This window comes from Siphateles boraxobius, unplaced genomic scaffold (assembly GCF_051911475.1).
Source record: "Siphateles boraxobius isolate OS27281-9 unplaced genomic scaffold, OSU_SipBor_1 6, whole genome shotgun sequence".
Classification (NCBI taxonomy): Eukaryota; Metazoa; Chordata; class Actinopteri; order Cypriniformes; family Leuciscidae; genus Siphateles; species Siphateles boraxobius.
Window position 1 is genome coordinate 3,544,121 of NW_027509186.1, and position 23,338 is coordinate 3,567,458.

The 23,338-nt window shown below is 41.2% G+C and overlaps 1 protein-coding gene, 1 long non-coding RNA gene and 3 other non-coding genes across 5 annotated transcripts; 2 read left to right on the top strand and 3 right to left on the bottom strand.

Annotated features, from left to right (window-relative positions):
* Window positions 1–8,450: 8,450 nt before the first annotated feature.
* Window positions 8,451–8,523, bottom strand: trnav-aac (transfer RNA valine (anticodon AAC)). Its single transcript has one exon. It is a non-coding gene; the product is annotated as a tRNA-Val (tRNA).
* Window positions 8,524–8,714: 191 nt separating this feature from the next.
* Window positions 8,715–8,787, bottom strand: trnav-uac (transfer RNA valine (anticodon UAC)). The gene has a single exon. It is a non-coding gene; the product is annotated as a tRNA-Val (tRNA).
* Window positions 8,788–9,558: 771 nt separating this feature from the next.
* trnav-cac (transfer RNA valine (anticodon CAC)) lies at window positions 9,559–9,631 on the bottom strand. Its single transcript has one exon. It is a non-coding gene; the product is annotated as a tRNA-Val (tRNA).
* Window positions 9,632–16,451: 6,820 nt separating this feature from the next.
* LOC143716458 (uncharacterized) lies at window positions 16,452–17,601 on the top strand. The gene is made up of 2 exons (XM_077209026.1): window positions 16,452–17,029; window positions 17,169–17,601. The coding sequence occupies exons 1-2, from the start codon at window positions 16,452–16,454 to the stop codon at window positions 17,599–17,601; spliced, it is 1,011 nt and encodes a 336-aa protein (XP_077065141.1).
* A 552-nt stretch (window positions 17,602–18,153) lies between these two features.
* On the top strand, window positions 18,154–18,625 carry LOC143715687 (uncharacterized). The gene is made up of 3 exons (XR_013195867.1): window positions 18,154–18,196; window positions 18,322–18,394; window positions 18,512–18,625. It is a non-coding gene; the product is annotated as an uncharacterized LOC143715687 (long non-coding RNA).
* Window positions 18,626–23,338: the final 4,713 nt, after the last annotated feature.

Sequence of the window (23,338 nt, forward strand, 5' to 3'; positions counted from 1 at the left end):
AGCAGCACCAGTACAAGCTACCAGAGAGCACAGCTGGTCAGGCAAAGCAGAGGCAGACTTCTGTTGGGCGACCCCCTCTCAGACCCAAGGCACCAGCGCAGAGTCAGACGTTGCTGACACCATCTGCATCTGGAGCATCACTGCAGATGGTACCAAATATACTTATACCATCAGCACCAGGTTTCCTGGCTGTGCCAATGTTCCAGGCTGTGCCAATGTGCCAGGGTGTGCCAATGTTCCAGGGAGTGCAAATGATCCAGGTCATCCCAATGGCCCAGGGGATGCAAATGGTACAGCCACTGTTACAGCCAACAGCTGTACACGGCACCCGCTTACCCGCTTCACCAGCTGCCAATCCAGACGCCATGCCCAAGAGACCCTACAGGAGAACTGTAGAGGCCAACACTTGCAAAAAATGTGGGCAATTTAAAACAAGTGCAACAGGACATGACCAGTACAGGGGCAGGGTGTACTGCCCACAGACTGAGACTGTTTCAAAAGAAGTGTGGTTAGAGGAAATGCGGAGAACCATTTCCAAATAATGTATATATTTTCATGTATATAGCATCATGTATATAGTGTGAACAGTTGTTTAAATAGTTAATACTTGTGTTGAATATTATTTAACTGTTTTTTTAACGTTATTTAACATTTTAACTTTTTATTTCTTGTTTTTGAAAACCTATTTAACTCTTCATTTTATTTATTTATTTTTAAAACATGTTACCAGTATTTAACATTTTAATATTCATTACTGTTCTGTTGGCATGACTGGAAAATAAAAACAAATTGGCAAGTGATTTCTTTTTGACTTTGACTTTCATATAACACTAGTTCATCAGAACACTGCAACAATATAACTTTTGTATATAAAAAATATAATTTATACATTTTGTTATTCTTGTGATTGACATTTTCAGCATATTAGTTACTATTTAATGGGTTGCATCTTTGTTCATTACAAATAACAGATTTGCAAGTGTCTTGTTTGAATGTAACCTAAAAAATACTTAATCAGATCAATAATAATACAACAACTACTAAATAATAACACTGTTCCATTGGCAATTATATATTTTTATGAAAGAATACCAAAGAAACACAACAAACAAATTACATATGTATATTTTATTAACACTGGAACAGTATGCATTCAAAAAGAATTTGCTTATTTACTTTTACTTTCATATAACACAATATTTCATCAGTACACTGCACCAATATAACATTTGTATTTAAAAAGATAATTTGTCCATTTTGTTATTCTTGTGACAGACATTCTTCATATTAGTTACTATTTAATGGGTTGCATCTTTGTTCGTTGCATAATAATGCAAATAACATTTTTTTTTAATGAAAGAATATCAAAAAACAACAAACAAATTACATATGTATATTTTATAAACACTGGAACAGTATGCATTTAAAAATTTAGCTTATATACTTTTATTTTATTATAACAATATTTTATCAGTACACTGCAACAATATAACATTTGTATATAAAAATATAATTTGTACATTTTGTTATTCTTGTGAAACATTTTACAGCATATAAGTTACTAATTAATGATTTGCATCTTTGTTCATTGCATAATAATGCAAATAACATTATTTTTCATGATAGAATATCAAAAAACACAACAAACAAATTAAATATGTATATTTTATTAAAACGGGAACAGTATGCATTCAAAAATAATGATCATTTATTCAAATAATAAATATTACAAAAAGTTGTCTTTAGCTGGATTCGAACCCCTGTCTTGGTGCACACCTGAAATAGAAAACAGTGTGATATAAATGCGTGATTTTCACACACGAAGAAACCGGAAAATGTATCATAAGATCTATGCTAATGAAGGCATATCTTTGAACATCAAATTTCAGCCTTTCTTTTCTTCTTTCTCTTCTTCCCCCTCTCTTTTTCCCCCACGCCTCCAGGGGAGACTGCAACCTGAACGCAGCGCCTTAGACCGCTCGGCCATCCTGACATGACGGCCAGTGGTGAGCAGCATTTTTGCACCTACACGGAATGGCAGATGATCTAGAATCTAGGGGTCAACGCTCACCCGAGTAACAGCACATGCCACGTTGGCGCAGTTAGGCGAACTGGCCATTCAGTTCGCAGTCTCCCCTGGAGGCGTGGGTTCGAATCCCACTTCTGACAAACCTAACCCTTGGCTGCGGGCTCAAGCTAGAGTCTTTAACCCTCTGGCAAGTTTATCCAGAAATGCAGTAATGTTGACAAAGCACTGCAATTCAGTTCATGCTAGAATTAACCAAACATTAAAGTAACACTGACCTGAAGTACATGGCCTTTAAAGCAACACTTTAGTGCACTACACTACGGAAACTTGAGTGGAACGTCAGTCCCACCTCTTCTAGGTTACGCTTGTTCAAAAGCGACTGAAACTATAGACTGCCCAGTGTTTTTAACCTGGCAAAAAGTCGCTAATTTTGTTGTGTTACGACCCTGCGTTCCGCTTGCTCGACTGTTGGTGACGGTTTTACTCAGAGAGAGCTTGGGAGATCGCACACCCCTGCTTCCTCATTATCCTTAATTATGAAGAGGATAAAACAGTGGATTGAACATCTTCTCTTCACTTTCGTCCAGAGGATTGACAGCCTCTGGCGAAGTCATTCGAACCTTTGATTTACAGCCCATACTAGCCTTCTTTTACTCCCCAACTGGATTATGATTTTTCCCCTTTTGATTTGAAACCCTAGACTTTGTTATATTTAGTTAATTGTGATTTTTGAGGACAAATAAAATCTTGCAAGTCATTTTGGTGTACTTGTTTACTTTATGTATGGCCGAAACGAGCTGGCCGTAACATAAATTGGGAGTCTCGTCCGCGATCCTATCGGGGTAGGAAACGTTGGTAAGTATGGGTTGTATCTGTGTATGTTTTTGTGAATGGTTACCTTTATAAATGAGAACTCTGGTGAATTAGAGTGTTTCCAGCTGTATTGTGAATACAATCCTTCCGACGGAGCACTGTTTGTTGTTTTGTTTTGTTATTTTGCCTTTCTTGTTTTTGGAGGTTATCCTGGGTGGAGATTAAATCTCTGTAGGGGGTACGCTTCCGGACTTTCAGTTTGACTGATAGTTGCAGAGTTCAGCGTTTAATGTCGCCTCGAGCCCGGTACATCTCTGAAGACTAGGTAAGATTTAGTTAGTGTTTTTCTGAGTTAGGAGCTGGAGTTCTCTTATATTATAAATGGTAAATCCATTCTACAAAAATAAAAAAAGTTAAATCGTTGCGTTTGCGCGTATAGTGCAGTTTATTTTGCGCTTACACTGTGTTTTGACTTGTGGGAAGTCTTTGGACATTTTTGTGAATGAGATTGTGTAATACGGTGACGTAGTTCCTTTTTGAAGCAGTGGCTTATGGGAATTGTATTTCGAGTGAACAGCGTCTCACGTGTGTTAGCTAGTAGTTTCGTTTGTCTTATTGTGTATAAAACATACGAACAAAATGTCTTCGGTGGTCGAGGATTCCTTTGCGTGTCCATCAGAAGCTTTGCTTGAGAGTTGTACAAAGGAGCAGTTGGTGCAAATCGCCGAACGCTTGAGTGTTGATTTTACTTCTCAAGAGAAGAGGCTGAAGGAGACTATGGTGACTACTCTGAAGCGGTCACTTGTTGATAGAGGAGTTATAGAGGTAAACACTGAGTTAATCACTCCGAGTGAATCATTTGTGTCTACTCCTGTTGAGGTTTATAGTGAAAGTGAGACAAAATTTCCAGAGTTGTCTTTGCAAGAGAAGCAACTGTGTTTAGATGCCGCGAAATTTGTGCAGAACGTGATGATCGCGCTATGAAAGAGCGAGCGGTAGAGAGAGAATTTGAAGAGAGAAAATTAAATCAACAGTTAGCTATGCGGAAAATGGAGCTTGAGTTAGAGAGGGAACGTGAAGAGAGAACATTTCAGTTAGAGAGGGAACGTGACGAGAGAGCGTTTCAGATAAAAAAGTTGGAGTTAGAATTAGCAGCATAGACAGCTGAAGGTTCACAAGCGAATGTGCCTCCTGTTCCACAATGGCATGCGAATGCAGGTGAACCTGTATTTGACGTTCACAGGAATATAAGATTAGTGCCGCCATTTTCTGAAAAGGAAGTGGATAAATATTTATATCATTTTGAACGTGTTGCTTTGTCCATGAAATGGCCGAAAAGCTTTTGGACTTTATTGTTGCAGTGTGTGTTTACAGGTAAAGCTCAATAAGTTTATTCTGCACTCTCACTGGAACGGATTGGTGAGTATGATGTGGTGAAATTTGCTGTGTTGCATGCATATGAACTTGTGCCTGAGGCATATTGTAAAAATTTAGGAATTTGAGTAAAGCTGATGAATGTACTTATGTTGAATTTGCAAGAGGGAAAGAGGACCTATTTGATCGTTGGAGCATTTCAATGAAAGTTACAACTAAGGAGCAATTAAGAGAATTCGTGCTCTTAGAGGAGTTTAAACATTGTGTTCCTCATGCTGTAGCTAGGCATCTCACTGAACACAAGGTGAATACACTTTCAGAAGCTGCTATCATGGCTGATGAATTTGTGTTAACCCATGGGTCATTCAGTGCAGTAGGTCTTAAAACCAACAATATGAGTAACTCTAAGTTTTGCTTTCAACCTAAGACAAAGTCTTATGTGATGAGTAGGAATAGTAAGACAACAGTGGCTGAACATTCTAGTAAACCTGCACTCTCACGGGACATGGTTTGCTTTTATTGTAAGAAGCCTGGTCATAAAATATCGGACTGTCTCACTCTCGAGAAGAAAGAGAGATTGTCGAAATATGTTGCTTTGGTTTCTGCTTCATCATTGATTATTGACACTTGTGATGAGAAAGATCGTCATTCATCTAGTTCTAGTGATCAATCTGTTGATCAGTGTATAACTTCTGTTGATTATGCACCCTTTATCATTGAGGGAAATGTGTCATTGCCTGGTTCAAACGAAACGGTGCCAGTACGTCTTCTTCGAGATACGGGAGCTGCGCAGTCGTTTCTTTTAGAGGGAATTTTGCCTATGACTTCTGAAACCGCTACTGGAACTCATGTATTAGTGCGAGGGTTTGAGATGAGGTTTACTGAAGTGCCTTTGCATCGAATCCATCTTTCCTCTGCCATTGTATCTGGTGAAGTAGTAGTTGGTGTTCGTCCTGCACTTCCAGTTCCTGGGATTACATTTTGGGAAATGATTTAGCTGGTGAGAATGTTTGGGGAAGGAGTGATGTGGCAGCTCCACCCATAATAGCATCTACACCTAGGAAATCTGATGTTGGAAATTGTAGAGAATCTCGTGATTTGTTTCCAGCTTGTGCAGTCACTCAATCAATGGCTAAACCATTAATTGAAAATGAAGTTGAAGTTCCACTGCATGACACCTTCTTTTATACTGTTCATACAGGTGACTCAGGATCTGATGTGTCCAAATGTCTTGAGCAGAGAGACCTGAAATCCTGTTCTTCGTTGTCTTGTGATCACAAAGATTCGACAGTGTTGCGACATGAATCTACCGATACATCAGAGGTTCTGTCCACTCCTGAGAAAACCAATGGTGATCTCTCTGATGTTGATTGTTCTCTGACTTCTTTGTTACAGATTTTTCGAGAGGATTTGATTAGAGCTCAACAGAGCGACGACAGTCTTAAAACCTTATTCTCTGAAGTAGGGTCTAAGAAATGTTCTGATCCTCAGTCTTCTTCGTACTTTCTTGATGATGGTCTGCTTTGTCGGAAAGTGCTGCTGCATGAAGATGTTTCTCTAGAACCTAAAACTCAGATTGTGAGTCAGATCTCAGATCTTTTCTATAATAACTATCTGTTGAATACTCCTGATCAGAGAAAGAAAGTACAAGTATGTCACAGTAATCTGTTGAAATTGTACATAGCTCCTGTTCGTTCCATTACTGTTAATGTGGTAAACTCTTGTGATTCTTTTCCCGAATTGTCATCTTCCTTTCGTAGCCCGAGTAAGGATTCTTTGGAGAATGTTGATGAGGATGAGAGTTTTCTTTCTCGAGAAAAAGTCGACGGACGACTATAAACTCTGAGATTCTTATTAATCTTTCCTCCCATCTTTCTTATCTGACAGAGGAGGAGAGGAGTGATGTCACTGAGTTGGTGATGTCATTTCCCTCTCTTTTCCGTGATGTTCCTGGTCGTACTTCTATCATAGAACATGATATCGACGTAGGAGCCTCGTGTCCGATTAAACAAAACGCATATCGAGTCAATCCTTTTAAAAGAGATTTGCTGAAACAAGAGGTGAACTATCTACTTGCTCATGATCTGGCTGAATCTAGTTTCAGTTCATAGAGTTCCCCTTGTGTTCTAGTATATAAATCTGATGGCTCATATCGATTCTGCACAGATTATCGAAAACTTAATTCTGTTACTAAGCCGGATTGCTTCCCTTTGCCTCGAGTTGATGACTGCGTCGATCATGTTGGCTCTGCCCGATATGTTAGTAAGTTCGATCTCTTAAAGGGATATTGGCAGGTGCCTTTGACTAGTAGAGCGAAGGAATTATCCACCTTCGTCACACCTGATGTTTTCCTGCAGTATACGGTTATGCCTTTCGGAGTGCGAAATGCACCCGCGACGTTCCAGCGTCTCGTAAATCGTATACTTTATGGAATGTCAGGATGTGAGGCATATCTTGACGACGTGGTGTTGTATAATTCCTCCTGGTCTGAACATCTTAACTAGATTAAAGAATTGTTTTCTCGTTTAGCAAAGGGTAATCTTACCATAAACCTCGCTAAATCGGAATTCGTGAAGGCAACCGTTACCTATTTAGGTAAAGTCGTGGGAAACAGTTGTGTAAAGCCTATTGAGACCAAGGTCGAAGCCATTTGTGACTTTCCCGTACCCACCACTCGTCGCGAATTGCGACGGTTTCTCGGTATGGTGGGATATTACCGGAGCTTCTGCGAAAATTTTGCCAGTGTAGTCTCACCTCTTACCGATTTATTGAGTCCAAAGTTGACTTTTCGGTGGTCTGAGCTCTGTCAACAGGCTTTTGAAAATTGTAAAGCATTGCTGGCGTGTGCCCCTGTTTTAACAGCCCCGGATTTTGAGAAATCTTTTAGCCTTGCAATCGATGCAAGTGCTTGTGGTGCGGGCGCTGTTCTCTTACAGGAGGGTTCGAACAAGGTTCTACATCCTGTAAGTTACTTTTCAAAAAAGTTTAATCGACATCAAAAGGTATACTCTACCATTGAGACGGAAGCTCTCGCCCTAGTGTTGGCCGTGCAACATTTTGAGGTATACCTAGGGTCAATCGCTGCACCGATTATCATCTATACGGATCATAATCCGTTGGTTTTCTCGAATCGAATGAGAAATCGAAATCAGCGACTTATGCGATGGAGTCTCATCTTACAACCTTTCCATCTTGAGATTCAACACATCCGAGGAAAAAATAATGTCATAGCTGACACACTTTCTAGAGCATAACCTAATCTCTGCGTTGTTCATTTCTATTCTTTGCATCTCTAGGGCCCAGAGTAGCTGAAGAATGAAGACTTCCCAGTGTTTTTAACATGGCATAATCTGCAAATTTTTTTGGCAGACCAAACATTTTATATTACTGTACAGGAAACCTCAATGGCCATTTGTTTTATTTTTTGTCCTTTTCTAAAGAGATTAAACCACAAACATCCCTGCAAGTGTACTGACCTGCTCAAAAGAAAAACGCATACGAAATTTTTGCAAAAACCACCCACAGTTTCCGCCCAGTTTCAAACTGATGACCACTACACTACAGAAACCTATTGATGAGATGCATGTACTTTTTAGAAGATGGCTCCTTCCCATAATCTGCCCTGCAAGCAGTGTGACAGTCTGTAAATTCCACAAACAACAGAACAGAGGTCATTCGGCATGGCAGTCTGCCTACAGCTCCTTGGTACGATGGCCTTCACCTGTCTCAAAAGGAAATGAGCGCTACACCCACCTAGCGTGGCAAACAATTTACATTTTCTGTCAGAATCCAACCGCTGTTTCTGCTCGGTTTCAAACCGAGGACCTTTTGCGTGTTAGGGGAACGTGATGACCACTACACTACAGAAACCTATTGATGAGATGCATGTGCTTTTTAGAAGATGGCTCCTTCCCATAATCTGCCCTGCAAGCAGTGTGACAGTCTGTAAATTCCGGAAACAACAGAACAGAGGTCAATGAAGTGTACTGACCTGCTCGACAGAAAATCGCATACGAAATTCTTGCAGAAACCACCACCAGTTTCCGCCCTGTTTCGAACTGGGGACCTTTCGCATGTGAGGCGAACGTGATAATCACTACACTACGGAAACACGTCTTCAGGTTGCAGACATAAATCTTTAGGTACACGCTTGTTAAAAAGCGTATAAAGGAAATGAGCGCTACACCCACCTTACGTGGCAAACAGTTTAAAGTTTCTGTCAGAATCCAACCGCTGTTTCTGCTCGGTTTCGAACCGAGGACCTTTCGCGTGTTAGGCGAACGTGATGACCACTACACTACAGAAACCTATTGATGAGATGCATGTGCTTTTTCTGCCCTGGAAGCAGTGTGACAGTCTGTAAATTCCACAAACAACAGAACAGAGGTCATTCGCCATGGCAGTCTGCCTACAGCTCCTTGGTACGATGGCCTTCACCTGTCTCAAAAGTAAGGGTTATGTAGCGAATTGCAGCATTTATATTTAAAATGCCTCCACTTGTTTCCGCCCAGTTTTGAACTGAGGACCTTTCGCGTGTAAAGCGAACGTGATAACCACTACACTACGGAAACTTGGTTTGGACGTCTGTTACGACCCCCGTGTGGGTCATATTGTGTGGGTTCGGTTGTCTTTGTTACTTGTTTTGTAGGTTGGAGTTGGAGTGAGTGACGTCATGATGACTGATGGTTTACACCTGTGCTAGATCTGATGCCGGCAAACAAAAGCAGCTCCCTTCGGGCGTGACGGGGCGCGCTCTCCCCTCGTGCCATTTTGTTGTTGTCTTGTTCCCGTTTTGGTCTATTCTCTTACTTTATTATTTTTACTTTAATAAATGTTATTCCTTTTTCCATACCACTTTAACGTGTCATCTCCTTCTTTGTCGCGGCTTGCGAGTCGGCCGTGACACGTCAGTCCCACCTCTTCTAGCGTACGCTTGTTCAAAAGCGACTGAAACTATAGACTGCCTAGTTTTTTTAACATGGCATAAAGCTGCTAATTTTGTTGGCAGACCAAACATTTTGAACTGAGGACCTTTCGCGTGTAAAGCGAACGTGATAACCACTACACTACGGAAACTTGATTTGGACATCAGTCCCACCTCTTCTAGGGTACGATTGTTCAAAAGCGACTGAAGCTATAGACTGCCCAGTGTTTTTAACATGGCAAAAAGCTGCTAATTTTGTTGGCAGACCAAACATTTTTTATTACAGTACAGGAAACCTCAATAGCCATTTGTTTTATTTGTGTCCTTTTCTAAAGAGATTAAACCACAAACATCTCTGCAAGTGTACTGACCTGCTCAACAGAAAATCGAATACGAAATTTTTGCGAAAACCACCCACAGTTTCCGCCCAGTTTTGAACTGGGGACCTTTCACGTGTGAGGCGAACGTGATAACCACTACACTACGGAAACTTGATTTGGATGTCAGTCCCACCTCTTCTAGGGTACGCTTGTTCAAAAGCGACTGAAACTATAGACTGCCTAGTGTTTTTAACATGGCAAAAAGCTGCTAATTTTGTTGGCAGACCAAACATTTTGAACTGAGGACCTTTCACGTGTAAAGCGAACGTGATAACCACTACAATATGGAAACTAGATTTGGACATCAGTCCCACCTCTTCTAGGGTGCGCATGTTCAAAAGCGACTGAAGCTATAGACTGCCCAGAGTTTTTAACATGGCAAAAAGCTGTTAATTTTGTTGGCAGACCAAACATTTTTTATTACTATACAGGAAACCTCAATGGCCATTTGTTTTATTTTTGTCCTTTTCTAAAGAGATTAAACCACAATCATCCCTGCAATTGTACTGACCTGCTCAACAGAAAATTGCATACGAAATTTTTGCAAAAACCACCCACAGTTTCCGCCCAGTTTCGAATTGGGGTCCTTTCGCGTGTGAGGAGAACATGATAACCTCTACACTATGGAAACACGTCTTCAGGTTGCAGACATAAATCTTTAGGTGCACGCTTGTTAAAAAGCGTATAAAAGAAATGAGCGCTACACCCACCTAGCGTGCCAAACAGTTTAAATTTTCTGTCAGAATCCAACCACTGTTTCTGCTCGGTTTCGAACCGAGGACCTTTCGCGCGGGAGCCGAAAATGGTTAAGCTAACTTCCCTTAACTTTTCCCATTCATTCTCTATGGTACTGCTCAACACAATAGATGCAATATACCTTTGGCCACACGTAGACTTCCTGGCGCTGTTTCGCTTTTCGGTGGCGGGGAATTTTAAAGGGGTCATGACATGTTTTTTTGTTTTGTTTTATTATTTTCCCTTAGGTGCAATTATAGTATTACTATAGTTTTTTGTACAAAAAAACTTTAAAAATATAGTGATTTATGACCTTTTCCCACCCTGTTTCTCACCTCTGATTCAAACAGTCTGTTTTGGAGGTGTTTTCCCTTTAAGAGTTCAGTGTTAACGCCCACTGTTATGATTGGCTAACGTCAGTGCTGCTTATGCATAAATTATTAACGTTTATCATTTTGTATCACACGTAGACTACACAATGCTCCACCACGTGAAACTTCGGTCTTCCGATCTTTTACCATCGTGTCAATTCTCAATTGATTTTGATTCAAATGCGCGAGGGAGTGAGAGAGAGAGAGAGAGAGAGAGAGAGAGAGAGAGAGAGAGAGAGAGAGAGAGAGAGAGAGTTTGAAGGCGCGCGCGCGGCCGGTGCTCTCTCTCTCTCTCTCTCTGCTCGTTCTTCAGTAACATGCCCTGTCACACTCATCTGATCACTCACCGTTCAAATTAAGCTTTGGCGGGCTGCATATGCTGCAAATAAACTGCATCCGACTGTTTTCCTTGACGTCTGGATCGTTCGGCAGCGTATTCAAAGACTCAAACAGGAACAGCACATCTGCGTAGCATCGCAGTCATCTTGTAAACAGACCCACTCGCTGCACGAGAACGCATGCGATGATGCGAAATGAGGCGTAGTTGTCTTGCGCTGGAGGCGGTCATATGCAAACGACTGGTACGTCACTTCGCACCGTGACGTCACTTCATACAATGGATCTAGAACGAGCTGTATTTAGAGCTTGATTAAATAAATGCTTCGTTTATAATGGGGAGGACGTCTTAAGCTATGAAACTTGCAGGAAGTTTTAATAGTACATAGATCTCTTATACACCAAAACATCAAGGCAAATTTGGTTTCTCATGTCATGACCCCTTTAAAAGCGTAGTGTCATCTGTCAATCAATCATTCGCAGTGGAGGAGGGGAGACCCGTTTTACGATCGGAGATATTTGTTTACCGAATTGTCAGCAAATTGTTTTGTTTTTTACAACAATTTTGTACAGTCTAAACTACCTTCAGACAGATTTTACCTCAGGTGACCACATATACATTATTATTCATATATTTTATCATTTAAATTGCATGTTGTTATCATGTAACGTAAGTTAAGTTAACTGTTAAGTTAATTGTATTGTTAATTGTGTTGAATTGATTGTGATGTTAAGAAACCCAGTAAACCAAACTCCTCGTTGTAAATACAGCTGTTATTTTATAAGAGTGTCTTTGTTTGTAACGGTGAATGTTTCATCATTGATTTCTTACTATGCAATCATATAAAATGTTTACAACTATGTGTTAACAGTGCAGTATGATGTAGTACTTTTAATGTAATTAATAAATAGTACACACAAATATAATACATTTGAATTACAAAAAAAAATGATTACAAAAAAATATGTGTGCAATTTAATGGTATAGTATATGAATAACATTTTATTGTGATAAAATAGATAATTAAACACAATAATAGTGTGTGAAAGAGGATATTGTGAAATTAATATGAATATTTATTTAATAATAAAATGGTTAATTTAATTGTTGTTTTATTTATTAAGAAATAAAATAATTGAAATCAGAATATAAGTGCGTTAATTAAGTGTGTTAATGCAACAGACCATAAACACTAATCAGCTCTTTGTGAATGTATATGTACAGCACAGCAGGATGCAGGTGAAAGTGATCTTCCCAGGCAAGATCAAAGTGTGCTTCAGGAAAGGACCGACTGGATATCTGAGACAAGATCCCTCAGATGAAGCCAAGAGGATCAAAGACAACCCCAATCTCCAGGACAAATCAGCCCCTTAAAGGGAAGACAAGGTCAAGGAGAATGCCCGCTCTGTTGTCTTCATGAGAGGAGGTGATGTGTCAGACAGAAAAGAGGTGCTTGGAGAGTATGTGCTTCAGTTTGGAAAGTACAAAGACAAATCATTCCGGTGGCTGCTAGAGAATGATGTAGGCTATACCATATTCTTGACTAAGAAGGTTGAGGAGGAGGAGGAGAGAGCCGGTCAGTTTAAACCAGAGGGTCCCAAAAAGGACAGCCTACTTTCATTTCTTGAGTACAGTAGAAGCTTACAGGAAATCGAGGACCTCCTAAATTAATTAACTGGAAGATCAGTGGCACCACCTGTGAGGAATGAAGATGACAACTTGGTTGGCTTTGGGATTAATGCAGAAAAGACTTGGAGGGATGTTTGGGAGAGCAGAGCAGATGGATATGCTGCATTTATCCTCCAGAAACAGTGCGTCACAGGCAGCAAAATGTTTCGGCTGCAGCAGTACCTCACTCAGAAAAAGAGCCAGCTTCAGAGTGTTTCAGCGGAACATGCTTCCACTGGCCTTACAGCATCTGCCTCTCATCCTCCAGGTTTGTTGACAGTACAGTTGAGTATATATAAGGTCGAATTGAAAAATTTAAATGTGGGATGACATATGATTCCCATCTTTGCTTTTATGCTTTGTTTTACAGAAATGGAGGATGATGAAGAATTGGAGAGAATGATGCTTTCTATATCCCCATCCAAAGTCCAAGGCCAACTGAGTAAGAAAACCTCACACAGACAAATTTTTGGATCAGTAAGATTTTTTTACTAAGTCTGTTATTTGATTCAAATACAAAATAAAACAGTCAAAATTGTGAAATATTATTAGATTTAAAAATAGCTGTTTTCTATGTGAATATATAATAAAGTGTAATTTATTTCTGTGATCAAAGCTGAATTTTCACCATCATTACTCCAGTATTCAGTGTCACATGATTCTGATGATTCGGTGCTCAAGAAACATTTCTCATTATTATCATTGTCAACAATTGTATTATTGTTACAGTATTACAGTACAACAAATAGTTATTTACATTTTTATTTCAGGATTCTTTGATGAATAGAAAGTTCAAAAGAACAGCATTTATCTGAAATAGAATCTTTTGTAACATTAAACACTATTGTTCAAAAGTTTGGGGTCAGTAAGAATTGTTAGTTATTTTTGGGGGGAAATAAATAAAATAAATCAATACTTTTATTCACGAAGGATGGATTAAATTCATCAAAAGTTACAGTAAAGGCATTTATAATGTTACAAAAGTTTCTATTTCAACACACACTATTTATTGTGGTTGCTATATCCATATTTTTCTGAATGTACACCCGTATGAATGTGGAGTATTGCTGTAAAAGAGCTTAATGCTCAGTCAATTTTCCCTGAATAAACAACAGTTGATGATATTTATAATTCCATCCTTTCATACCAATCTTTGGTTTGTTCTTTTTCCATAGAAGTGGAGGAAGGTGAAGAATTGGGGAGGATGATGCTACCCACATTTTCATCTAAAATTCCAGACCAACTGAGTGAGAACCACATACATATACATACATGCTCTATCAAACTGCATTCATTTCCATGAAACATCATTACATTTTTATACAGCGTTATTCAAGATGGTAAATGTTTGGCATGTTACATTGTTTCTGCGCTTTGCTATATATATATATATATACTGAATATATACATACAAGCTACAGTATGGATTTTCACAGCAGCTTCGGTAACAAATTCGAGACAAATTCTGCTGTAAAGCAGCTCTAACAAGCCAATTGTGACATTATTCAGCTCAAGTCACTTCAGTATTGATTCAGTTCAATTCAAGATTCAGATCAATTGTGCATACATACTGTATATACAGTGTATTTGTGCATATAAATGTACATGTGACTCCTGTACACACCACTGTACACTGAACAAGCAGAAGGCACGTAGCAGTGCTTTACATTTTTCACATCTGTGTGTAGTTTGGTGTGTACTGAACTTTAACAGTAAAGGGTTTTATATGTCATTGTGTCTGTTTATGTTATAAATGCTTGAAAGTTTAATTATCTTCACAATGATCACTTCACTTCACTATTATCTTGCCAGGCTATTCCAGTAAAAAGCAAATCAGTTTTTTTTTTCATTTACTGTTTACCAGCCTCTCTTAGTGAAAGACCATGGTTGATTACATGGTCAATGAATGGACAATTTCATCACTGACTACTGTTCTTCCAGCCCTTGGAATGCCACCACCACACATTCTTACACCTCAACCTTGCCCTCTCCTTGAGCCTGCTCTTCTCCCTGCTCCTCTCACTGCATCTCTCACTGCATCTCTCACTGCACCTCTCACTGCATCTCTCACTGCACCTCTCACTGCATCTCTCACTGCACCTCTCACTGCACCTCTCACTGCACCTCTCACTGCATCTCACAATGCACCTTTCACTGCACCTCTCACTGCATCTCTCACTGCATCTCTCACTGCACATCTCACTGCATCTCTCACTGCACCTCTCACTGCATCTCTCACTGCACCTTTCACTGCACCTCTCACTGCATCTCTCACTGCATCTCTCACTGCACATCTCACTGCATCTCTCACTGCACCTCTCACTGCATCTCACAATGCACCTCTCACTGCATCTCTCACTGCATCTCTCACTGCGCCTCTCACTGCACCTCTCACTGCACCTCTCACTGCATCTCTCACTGCATCTCTCACTGCATCTCTCACTGCGCCTCTCACTGCACCTCTCACTGCACCTCTCACTGCATCTCTCACTGCACCTCTCACTGCATCTCTCACTGCATCTCTCACTGCACCTCTCACTGCATCTCTCACTGCACCTTCTCCCTGGGCCCCTTGGTCTTACTCTTCCTCATCCAGACATTACAGTGTTTGTCTTTTTCTGTTTATGTGTCCAAAAACATCACTCCTCAAAGTCCTCCTTTTACTGTATAAGTGTCAATGTAATAGGAAAAAATAACCCCTGCCACTGAGTCTAAGCCAGACTGGAATCAGCTATTGTTGGCCCAATTTACCCAACATAAATCAGCTGTGTCAATTATTCAATTGTTTGTTTATTATCAGCTGAGATATATTGTTTTTGAACTGTTACTATTGCAGAAGCAGAGGTTTTTATACTGTATCTAAGGTTTGGAATATTGTTTTTGCTATTGTGGGATGGTGTGTGTTAACAATTGTAAGTACTACAAAAACAATCCATAATTTTGTTGGGAGGTATAGCTTTATTGTATTTAGAGTTTTGAAAATGTGACAACTGGTTGGACAAACGCTTGAGACCACAGCGCCTTTGAGACCAGTGCAGGAAACCATGCTCTGTCAATGTAAGGACTTAATGTAACATAATTTTACTTAATAAAATTTAAAACACATTTAACATATTTAACAAATATAATGCTCATCTATGACTAATGTCAACCATGTCATCCTGCAGCCCTCCTCCCAGTGACCTCTGCAGAATCTATAGCCTCTACTCCTCCCTCAGGCCCCCCTGCAACTGCTGTCCAGTCGGGACTCCTTGCAGCCTTTACTCCACCCACAGCACTCCCTGCAGTCTCTGCTGGGCACCCCCCAACTCAGATGGAGGAGAAGCCAGCACTTCCACCACTGCCAGGCTATGAGCAGGATGTAAGCCAATGGAACTGCTCTCACCAGCAGAGAATCTGGATGAAAACAGAAATGGAAGCCTTGGGACTGTGGCAAGGCTCTAGACCGGTGAGACATCCAATGAACATGATCTCCTTGTGGTGTTACCCACCTCAGCCTGAGCTTATTGATGCTGTCTATAAGTTGCCATCACCGAAATACTTTCAACTTCATCCATTCTTCATTTGGAAACCAGAGCACTCCATTATGGAAAGAGTCCGCAACAACTACACTCTGCCATGTCTGAACGGCTGTCCGAATCCTCACGTTGTCTCATCAGGAGTTGGATGACCCCGTGTCATTATTGGTACAAGCAGCCAGTACTACATGCTGGCCTCTCGGCTCAGCTGTAAAGTCTGTAAAAAGTAATGGTATGCAGACAAACCTCAATGGATGGACATGCTGCCAAGTCGATTCTGCAACATTTTTCCAGCTTTTCGTATGCACAAGAAGGCCATATGTAAGACTGTGATGGACGAGTTGCGGCGCACAGCAAAGTCTCCCAATGATATGGCCAATCAGTTGAACGAAGCTCTCAACCTCAGGTATGAGCGTGCACACCTGGCTTACCTGTCCACTGTTAAGAATGTGCTGGATGGAGACAGTGGACTTTATGGTCAGCAGACCATCACAGGGGCACTAAGAGCAACAAATACTCCTGCTCCATTTGGTGAGTATGGTGATGTGGTCGGCTGGTGTGGAGTAACAGTCTCACCCCACTACTTGGTTGACTGCCTCATTCAGGAGTACCATAGGCAGGAGAGCACAATCAATTTGCTCCTTAAAGCCACATTTGGACAAATATTAAGGGCTGACCATACCCGCAAGGTGGCCCGGAAGGTTGTGCTTGCATCAGGTACTATGTCGTCATACGCTGTGATGAATGAAAACTGGATAATCTTGTCCTGGGTGATGCTGCAGTCTGAAAGTGATAAATCCCTGCAGCCAATAAATGCTGGGCTGTCCTGTCGTTACATTTTTGCAGAACTGCCAAAAGCCAACTATCAGTGGCTTGACCGGTAAGAACCAGCCATCACATTTTCCTTCCCACCTATATTATATTTGTAAAGTAAACAAAATATAGTATAGCAAATACATGTATCCTATTTATTTGAATGTTTAATATTTTAAATATACTTCTCTTTGTGTGTGGAACAGTGATTGCTGTGCTGCCTTCAGGATCCCAAACCCTGATCCCCAGGAGCACCTCCTCTGGGATTCTTGGAAGACCACTGAGGCTATAGTGACTGAGGCAAACTCTGGGCATCTCATCGACACCTGTGCCTCCCGCAAAGAATATAATAGCAACATCAACATCAAGCTGGACTTGTTCCACTGCATGCGGTGGTTCTCCAGAGAGTGTACTTCAGAGCACCATCCACTGCACAGTGCTTTCTGCAAGTTTCTGTCAGCAGCTTTTAGTGTTGTGGACCAGATGGACCTACAGAGACTGAAGCAGGCTTATGTCTTCTGTGGGATAGTGCCTGCAAATCCAACAAAGAAGCATATCAGGGAGCACTGTCGCACTAGGGTCCCACACCCCAAAGAGCTGCTGGAGAGAGTGGAGAGAGTTCTCCAAGATTCTTTTTAGAATGAGATCCTGATGGTGGGCCACTGTTCAAACCATCGATGTTGAAGGTATGGAGGATTCAGCGATACCACATCCTCAGAGGCTGCCTGAGTGACCCAGAGATTGAAGAGGGGATCAACCAGCTGAACCATGTGAAGGGGGAGGCGGCAGCTGTACCCGTGTGGATCCCTGTGAGAGGCACCTCTCAGCAGGAGGGATTCCATTTTCATCAGGCGAGATGGGTCACAGGCACTCAGGTATCCACAGAAATTATCCAGGCGCTGGGCATGATTGGAGTGGCTCGCTGGAATTTCAAGCGCCTTGTGGACCTGAAGCAGCCTGGAGTGAAGCTGCCTGCAGTTTTTGATCCTGTGCTGATCATGGAACTGAACAAGCCATCAGACGTGGTGACAGGCCAGGCCAAGTACCCTGCCTTAATTATCTCACACACAGACACCGGAGAAAGGTTTGGACTGCAGTATGTTGTCGTCCTGTCCCCCTGGACTGGGACAAGCACAAGTCCCAGAAGGTACCTGTTGCAGAGGAGGGAGAGCATCAGTCCTCACAGCCATCTGCTCTCAGTGAGATATTCCCACCTGATGACACAACTGAGGAGGTGAGGGGGGAACACTTTGCTCAGCTAAACTTGACTGTTGTACTTACAAACATCCCCATTCACTATAATCCAAATCTAATATGTAATTACTGATTCTAACCCAAATTAATTACTCTATGCTCCAGGATGACATCTTTGGTGTGGCTTCTCCTGGCTCAGAAACAATGATCCAGCCTGCACAGCCCACCAGTGTAAAAGGTGATTCAGCTCACATCTTCATCCCTTAATTATTCCTTATTTATATGAATACTACATATATTTTAGAGATAAAGGTGAAAATGATTTACTTATTCTGTCCCTTTTCCTCTCTTTTAGATGAGATGACACCACCACTGCCCTTTGCTCCCTCTCCACGAGCTGCTCGCACAGGTTCCATCAAGGCAGGGGGTATACTTTTTTTCCTAGACCATTTTCGGTGGACACAGCCCATGAGGGATTCCATTGTTGGCCTTCTGGCAAAGTACCATAGGCAGAAAGACCTTCTCACCCAAGTGGATGCGGAGTATGCTGCCCTCGTGCAGGCTGCCTCCAGGGATCTGTTGTGAACTTTTTCTTCTCAAGTGTAGAAAAGATAGAGTTGCAGACCAGGAGATTGTTGAGGTATAAGTTCTTTATTTCGTCGCTGTAGTCATCTCAATCAAGTCTAGTCTAAGGGAACTTTACATTGCAGTTTACATACATTTCAAGGGGGTGGGATTAATTTCATAGTGGAGGGGACTCTTGAACAAAACATGTAAAGGAAAGTACATGATTCAGCTGGTTACCTGATTTCATCAGGTAACAGTGTAACTCAGAGCCTTGAGATGCTAATCCAATCAGCCAATCAACAAAACCTTTTGACCTGACCTTTGAGATGTGACAAGAGGTTAATGTCCAAAACCTTGATTGCCTCAAAAATGGAAAACAGTGTTTGCCCTTGCTGCTCAGGAGCTCTGTAAGCAGCCGCTCAAGGAGAAGGATGGTAGTCTCCTCTCCACAGGTCCTCCTCCGGCAATGGAGTGCCAGCTCATTCCTGGTAAGATGCTTGTTGACATCTTCATCTGTCCGCGCAGGCCAACCCTGGGATATCAACAGCTCTCTCTTTGCTTTGCGAAGCATAGAAACATCAGCCGCATCCCACTCAAAAATGCACGCTGACAGCCGTGACATGAAGATGGGATACAGCTGATGGGCATCAGTTGTACACCCCATGGCAATCCTGCGCATAAAATGCCAGATGTCCAAGCGAATCATGAGATCAGGCCACCCTCTGAATCTGGTTTTCAGCTTGGTCTCACCCACATCAGTGCAGCAGCCACAGTCCACGTACAAAACAGTAGGTGGATCCACACTAGCCTGCTGGTAACTTTTCACCAGACCATCGACCATCATGTCCAGTCCTGCTCCTTCCTGTGCTGTCAGCACACTCATGAGCACCTGACCAAACTCATTGCCAACAGAGGTAAGCCAGAGTCCCGTTCCCCTTGCCGTCCCAGCCAGCTTCTTAGTGATCTGCAGTAGATGACAGGAAGCATGCAATGCAATGAAACATCACACCATGTAGAATATGATACTCATGCTCTGATAATGATATAACAGTAAACACCATAAATTAACAAAAATCCCCTGCTAACCTTTTTAGTGGAATCCATCTTCAAGACTGAACCATACGTAGATGTTATCCTTGCATGGATTTCATCCAGCCTTGTCAGGATGTCTTGGCTGTACACGGTGAGCAGCCACTTGCAGCTTGGGACCAATGTAGGCTCTGGGGGTTCCTGGAATTGTATTTGCAACACCCCGGGTCGTTTGAGGAAGTCCACACATTGGGTGGTGTACCGGGCCATACGCTGGAGCCACTCCTCACTGTGGTTCTCACGCAGCTGTTTGATGACCCGCGTGGGACTGTTGCCTAGGCCACGCTCACGCAGGAGCCGAATGACTCTCACATCACAGGCATACCTTAGGAAAAGCAAAATCCACACATTCATATATTTTACATAATTGATTAGTAAAGTATTTGCAAACATATGTGATGATGGGCTATCAACTGGATGTGGAATTAAAGTGCCCTTACTTCCGCGTGAGGATGACCCGAAATTCAGAGCGATGGCCCAGATCCAGCTGTTGCAGGACAGTCTGACTCCAGGACACATGCGAGGCTTTACACTTCGTACAGATGAGGGTTTCTGTGACCATGTTGTACATCCTATCGATGTCCAGAACCTGCCGTGCCCTTTTGTGCAGACCGCCTCCAGTCAGCTGATGCTGCCCGCAGGCAGAATTGGGACAGAGAGCCTTGATCTTCCACAGCTTGTACGGCATCCACAGCAACAGAGCATGACAAAAAAATCTGTCTGGAGCTGGAGCCTGGTTGTAAATAAGTGCTGGCTGTGGTGGGTAATACCAGAGCTGTAGTTGTATCGAAGCTCTTGTTTTCCCTTGGGCCCCATTTTAAAAAGCCTGCTGGCAATCCACCTGTGATCCTCTGGTGGCAAAGTGTCCGACCACAAACGATGCAGTCGAACTGCAGATGCATCTTGCAGTAATGCCCCCAAAGGAGTAGTCTGTGAAGGAAAAAGACAAAACATTTAGTCTAGCAGGTCATTTATTTAATTACCGCTTTATCTATCCAAGACTACCCTCATATAAAATAGAAAATATTGGATGTCAAATACGTACTTAAGGTTATAGAATAAAATGTATACATTTGTTCCAATAGTTTTCAGAATTGTGTCAGCTGCTAGCACTAATTTGTGTGACTCTACTGAGTTGTGACAGTTAATATGCAAATTCAATTATTTTGGACCAATAAAATTTGAAATTACTTACCGAGACAACATGCAATGAAATATAATATATGTTGCATATATAACAAGAGAAAGAAACAGTCATAACTGTCCAATAATTTTAACTAATCCTAGATGGAATTATACAATACTGTTTAAAGGTCTATGTTCAGTAAGATTCTTTTTGTTTTTGAAATATGATTAAAATACAGTCAAAAACAGTAATAGTGGGAAATAATATTGCAATTTAGGATTGTAATTATTTGAATCTGTTTTCAAAAGTATTTACAGTTTTTTTCAATCGCTAACAAGCGCTTACCCATACTTCAGATACTTTTTCCTAAACTCTTAACACAGACTCACACCAACAAAACACAATTGGCCAAATGGATAATTTTCTTCTCAATAACACATTTTGTTACAGATTTTTATGATTGTTTACACACTAAAATAAAAATTTCCACGCAATTTGCAAAATTCTACTCCAATGAGCAAAACCCCTCCACAGATTTGCACAACATTACACACAATGTCTGTTTTACCCTTTTAGCAAAACATTACACACAGTGATTTGTAAAACTCTACACACATTTTCACACCTTAGACACAGATAAGGATTGTGAGGTTACTTCCTTGTCATTACAAAGCCCCGGTTTGCCATTGACCACACTAATGAATGAATTGGATATGCACATCCATCAGGCGTGGAAGCACACATGTGCTAATTTGAAAACGCATCACTCAGGAGTGCTATAAAAGGCAGCAGGTGAGTTCACCTGTCTTCAACAAAAATGGAAGGAGCTAGAAGAAGAAGAAGAAGAAGAGTGAGAATAAGAGGGGGGGCTCAAAGAGGAGATGAAGGAGGTAGAGGAAGAGGAGAAGGAGGTAGAGGAAGAGGAGAAGGAGGTAGATGAAGAGGAGAAGGAGGTAGATGAAGAGGAGAAGGAGGTAGAGGAAGAGGAGAAGGAGGTAGATGAAGAGGAGAAGGAGGTAGAGGAAGAGGAGAAGAAGGTAGAGGAAGAGGTGAAGGAGGTAGATGAAGAGGAGAAGGAGGTAGAGGTTTTCAAAATTGCGTGTAAACAATTGAAAAAAACTGTAAATATATACTAACTCTTCATTTCAAAATAGAACACATCTTTCTCTGCACACACTAACTTTACCAAAACACTGGAAATCTGACTCAGAATGAAATTATTCTGTCAAAGAATAACACTTGTTTTCACTTCACAAGGTACATGCAGTCAATCAAAGTACTAGGGTTTCAAAATACTGGCTATTGTATTACAAAAACTTCATAGACTTTTGTGTTTCAGTTTTACAGGTATTTGCATACAAAACATGCAATCCACCATTTTTACACTAAATTTATTGGTTGGGAACTGTATGTCCACATGTACAGTATTCCAGTAAAAAGCAAATCAGTTTTTTTTCCCTTTACTGTTTACCAGCCTCTCTTAGCGAAAGACCGTGGTTGATTACATGGTCAATGAGAGTGGCACGAATTTCATCACTGACTACTGTTCTTGCAGCCTTTGGAAGTCCTTAGGCCTGCTCTTCTCCCTGGCCCTGCTCCTCTCACTGCACCTCTCATCTCTCACTGCACCTCTCACTGCACATCTCACTGCACATCTCACTGCACATCTCACTGCACCTCTCGCACATCTCACTGCACCTCTCACTGCACATCTCACTGCACCTCTCACTGCACCTCTCACTGCATGTGGAATGTGTCTTAGAATGCAAGTTTCTAAAAAGTGCACAGATGTGGAATGTGTCTTAGAATGCAATGTGGATTATGCCAGTACTTACAGACACAGTGGTGCTTGTTGTAGGGGCACTGGACACTGCTGCGCTGGGTTGGTCAACAGCCTGAGATGGTCTCCTAGCCACACTCAGATTTGGCTTTGCAGCAGCAATGTGGGACCCACCAAATCTTGGTTTGGTAAACTAAAAAAGGGCAAAACAATTTCAATGAAAAGACAAATTGAATTGTAACAGCACATTGGCCAAAAATATAATAAAATGTAAAATGAGAAAATATCTATTGATCCTATCATTCATTATATAACTAAAGGACCTGCTTTCTTTCTTTAACTTATTTTTTTGTCTGTGTATTACCACACTCTACTACTTATACAGATTAAAATAAGCACAGTTAGAATAGAAAAATGTGTGGGAAAGTATTGCTAGAATGTGAGTATATAGTAATTTAACAAGTACCTTTTAAAAATGACTTAAAATCAAAAATAGTTTGCACATAGTTTGTAAGAGAAAGCGTTTATTAACAGTAATGAAGGTTACCCTTGAAATGGCAACAAAGCAGATTCATGATGACTTAATTAATAATACGTGTATAATTAATTGTGCATAAGTG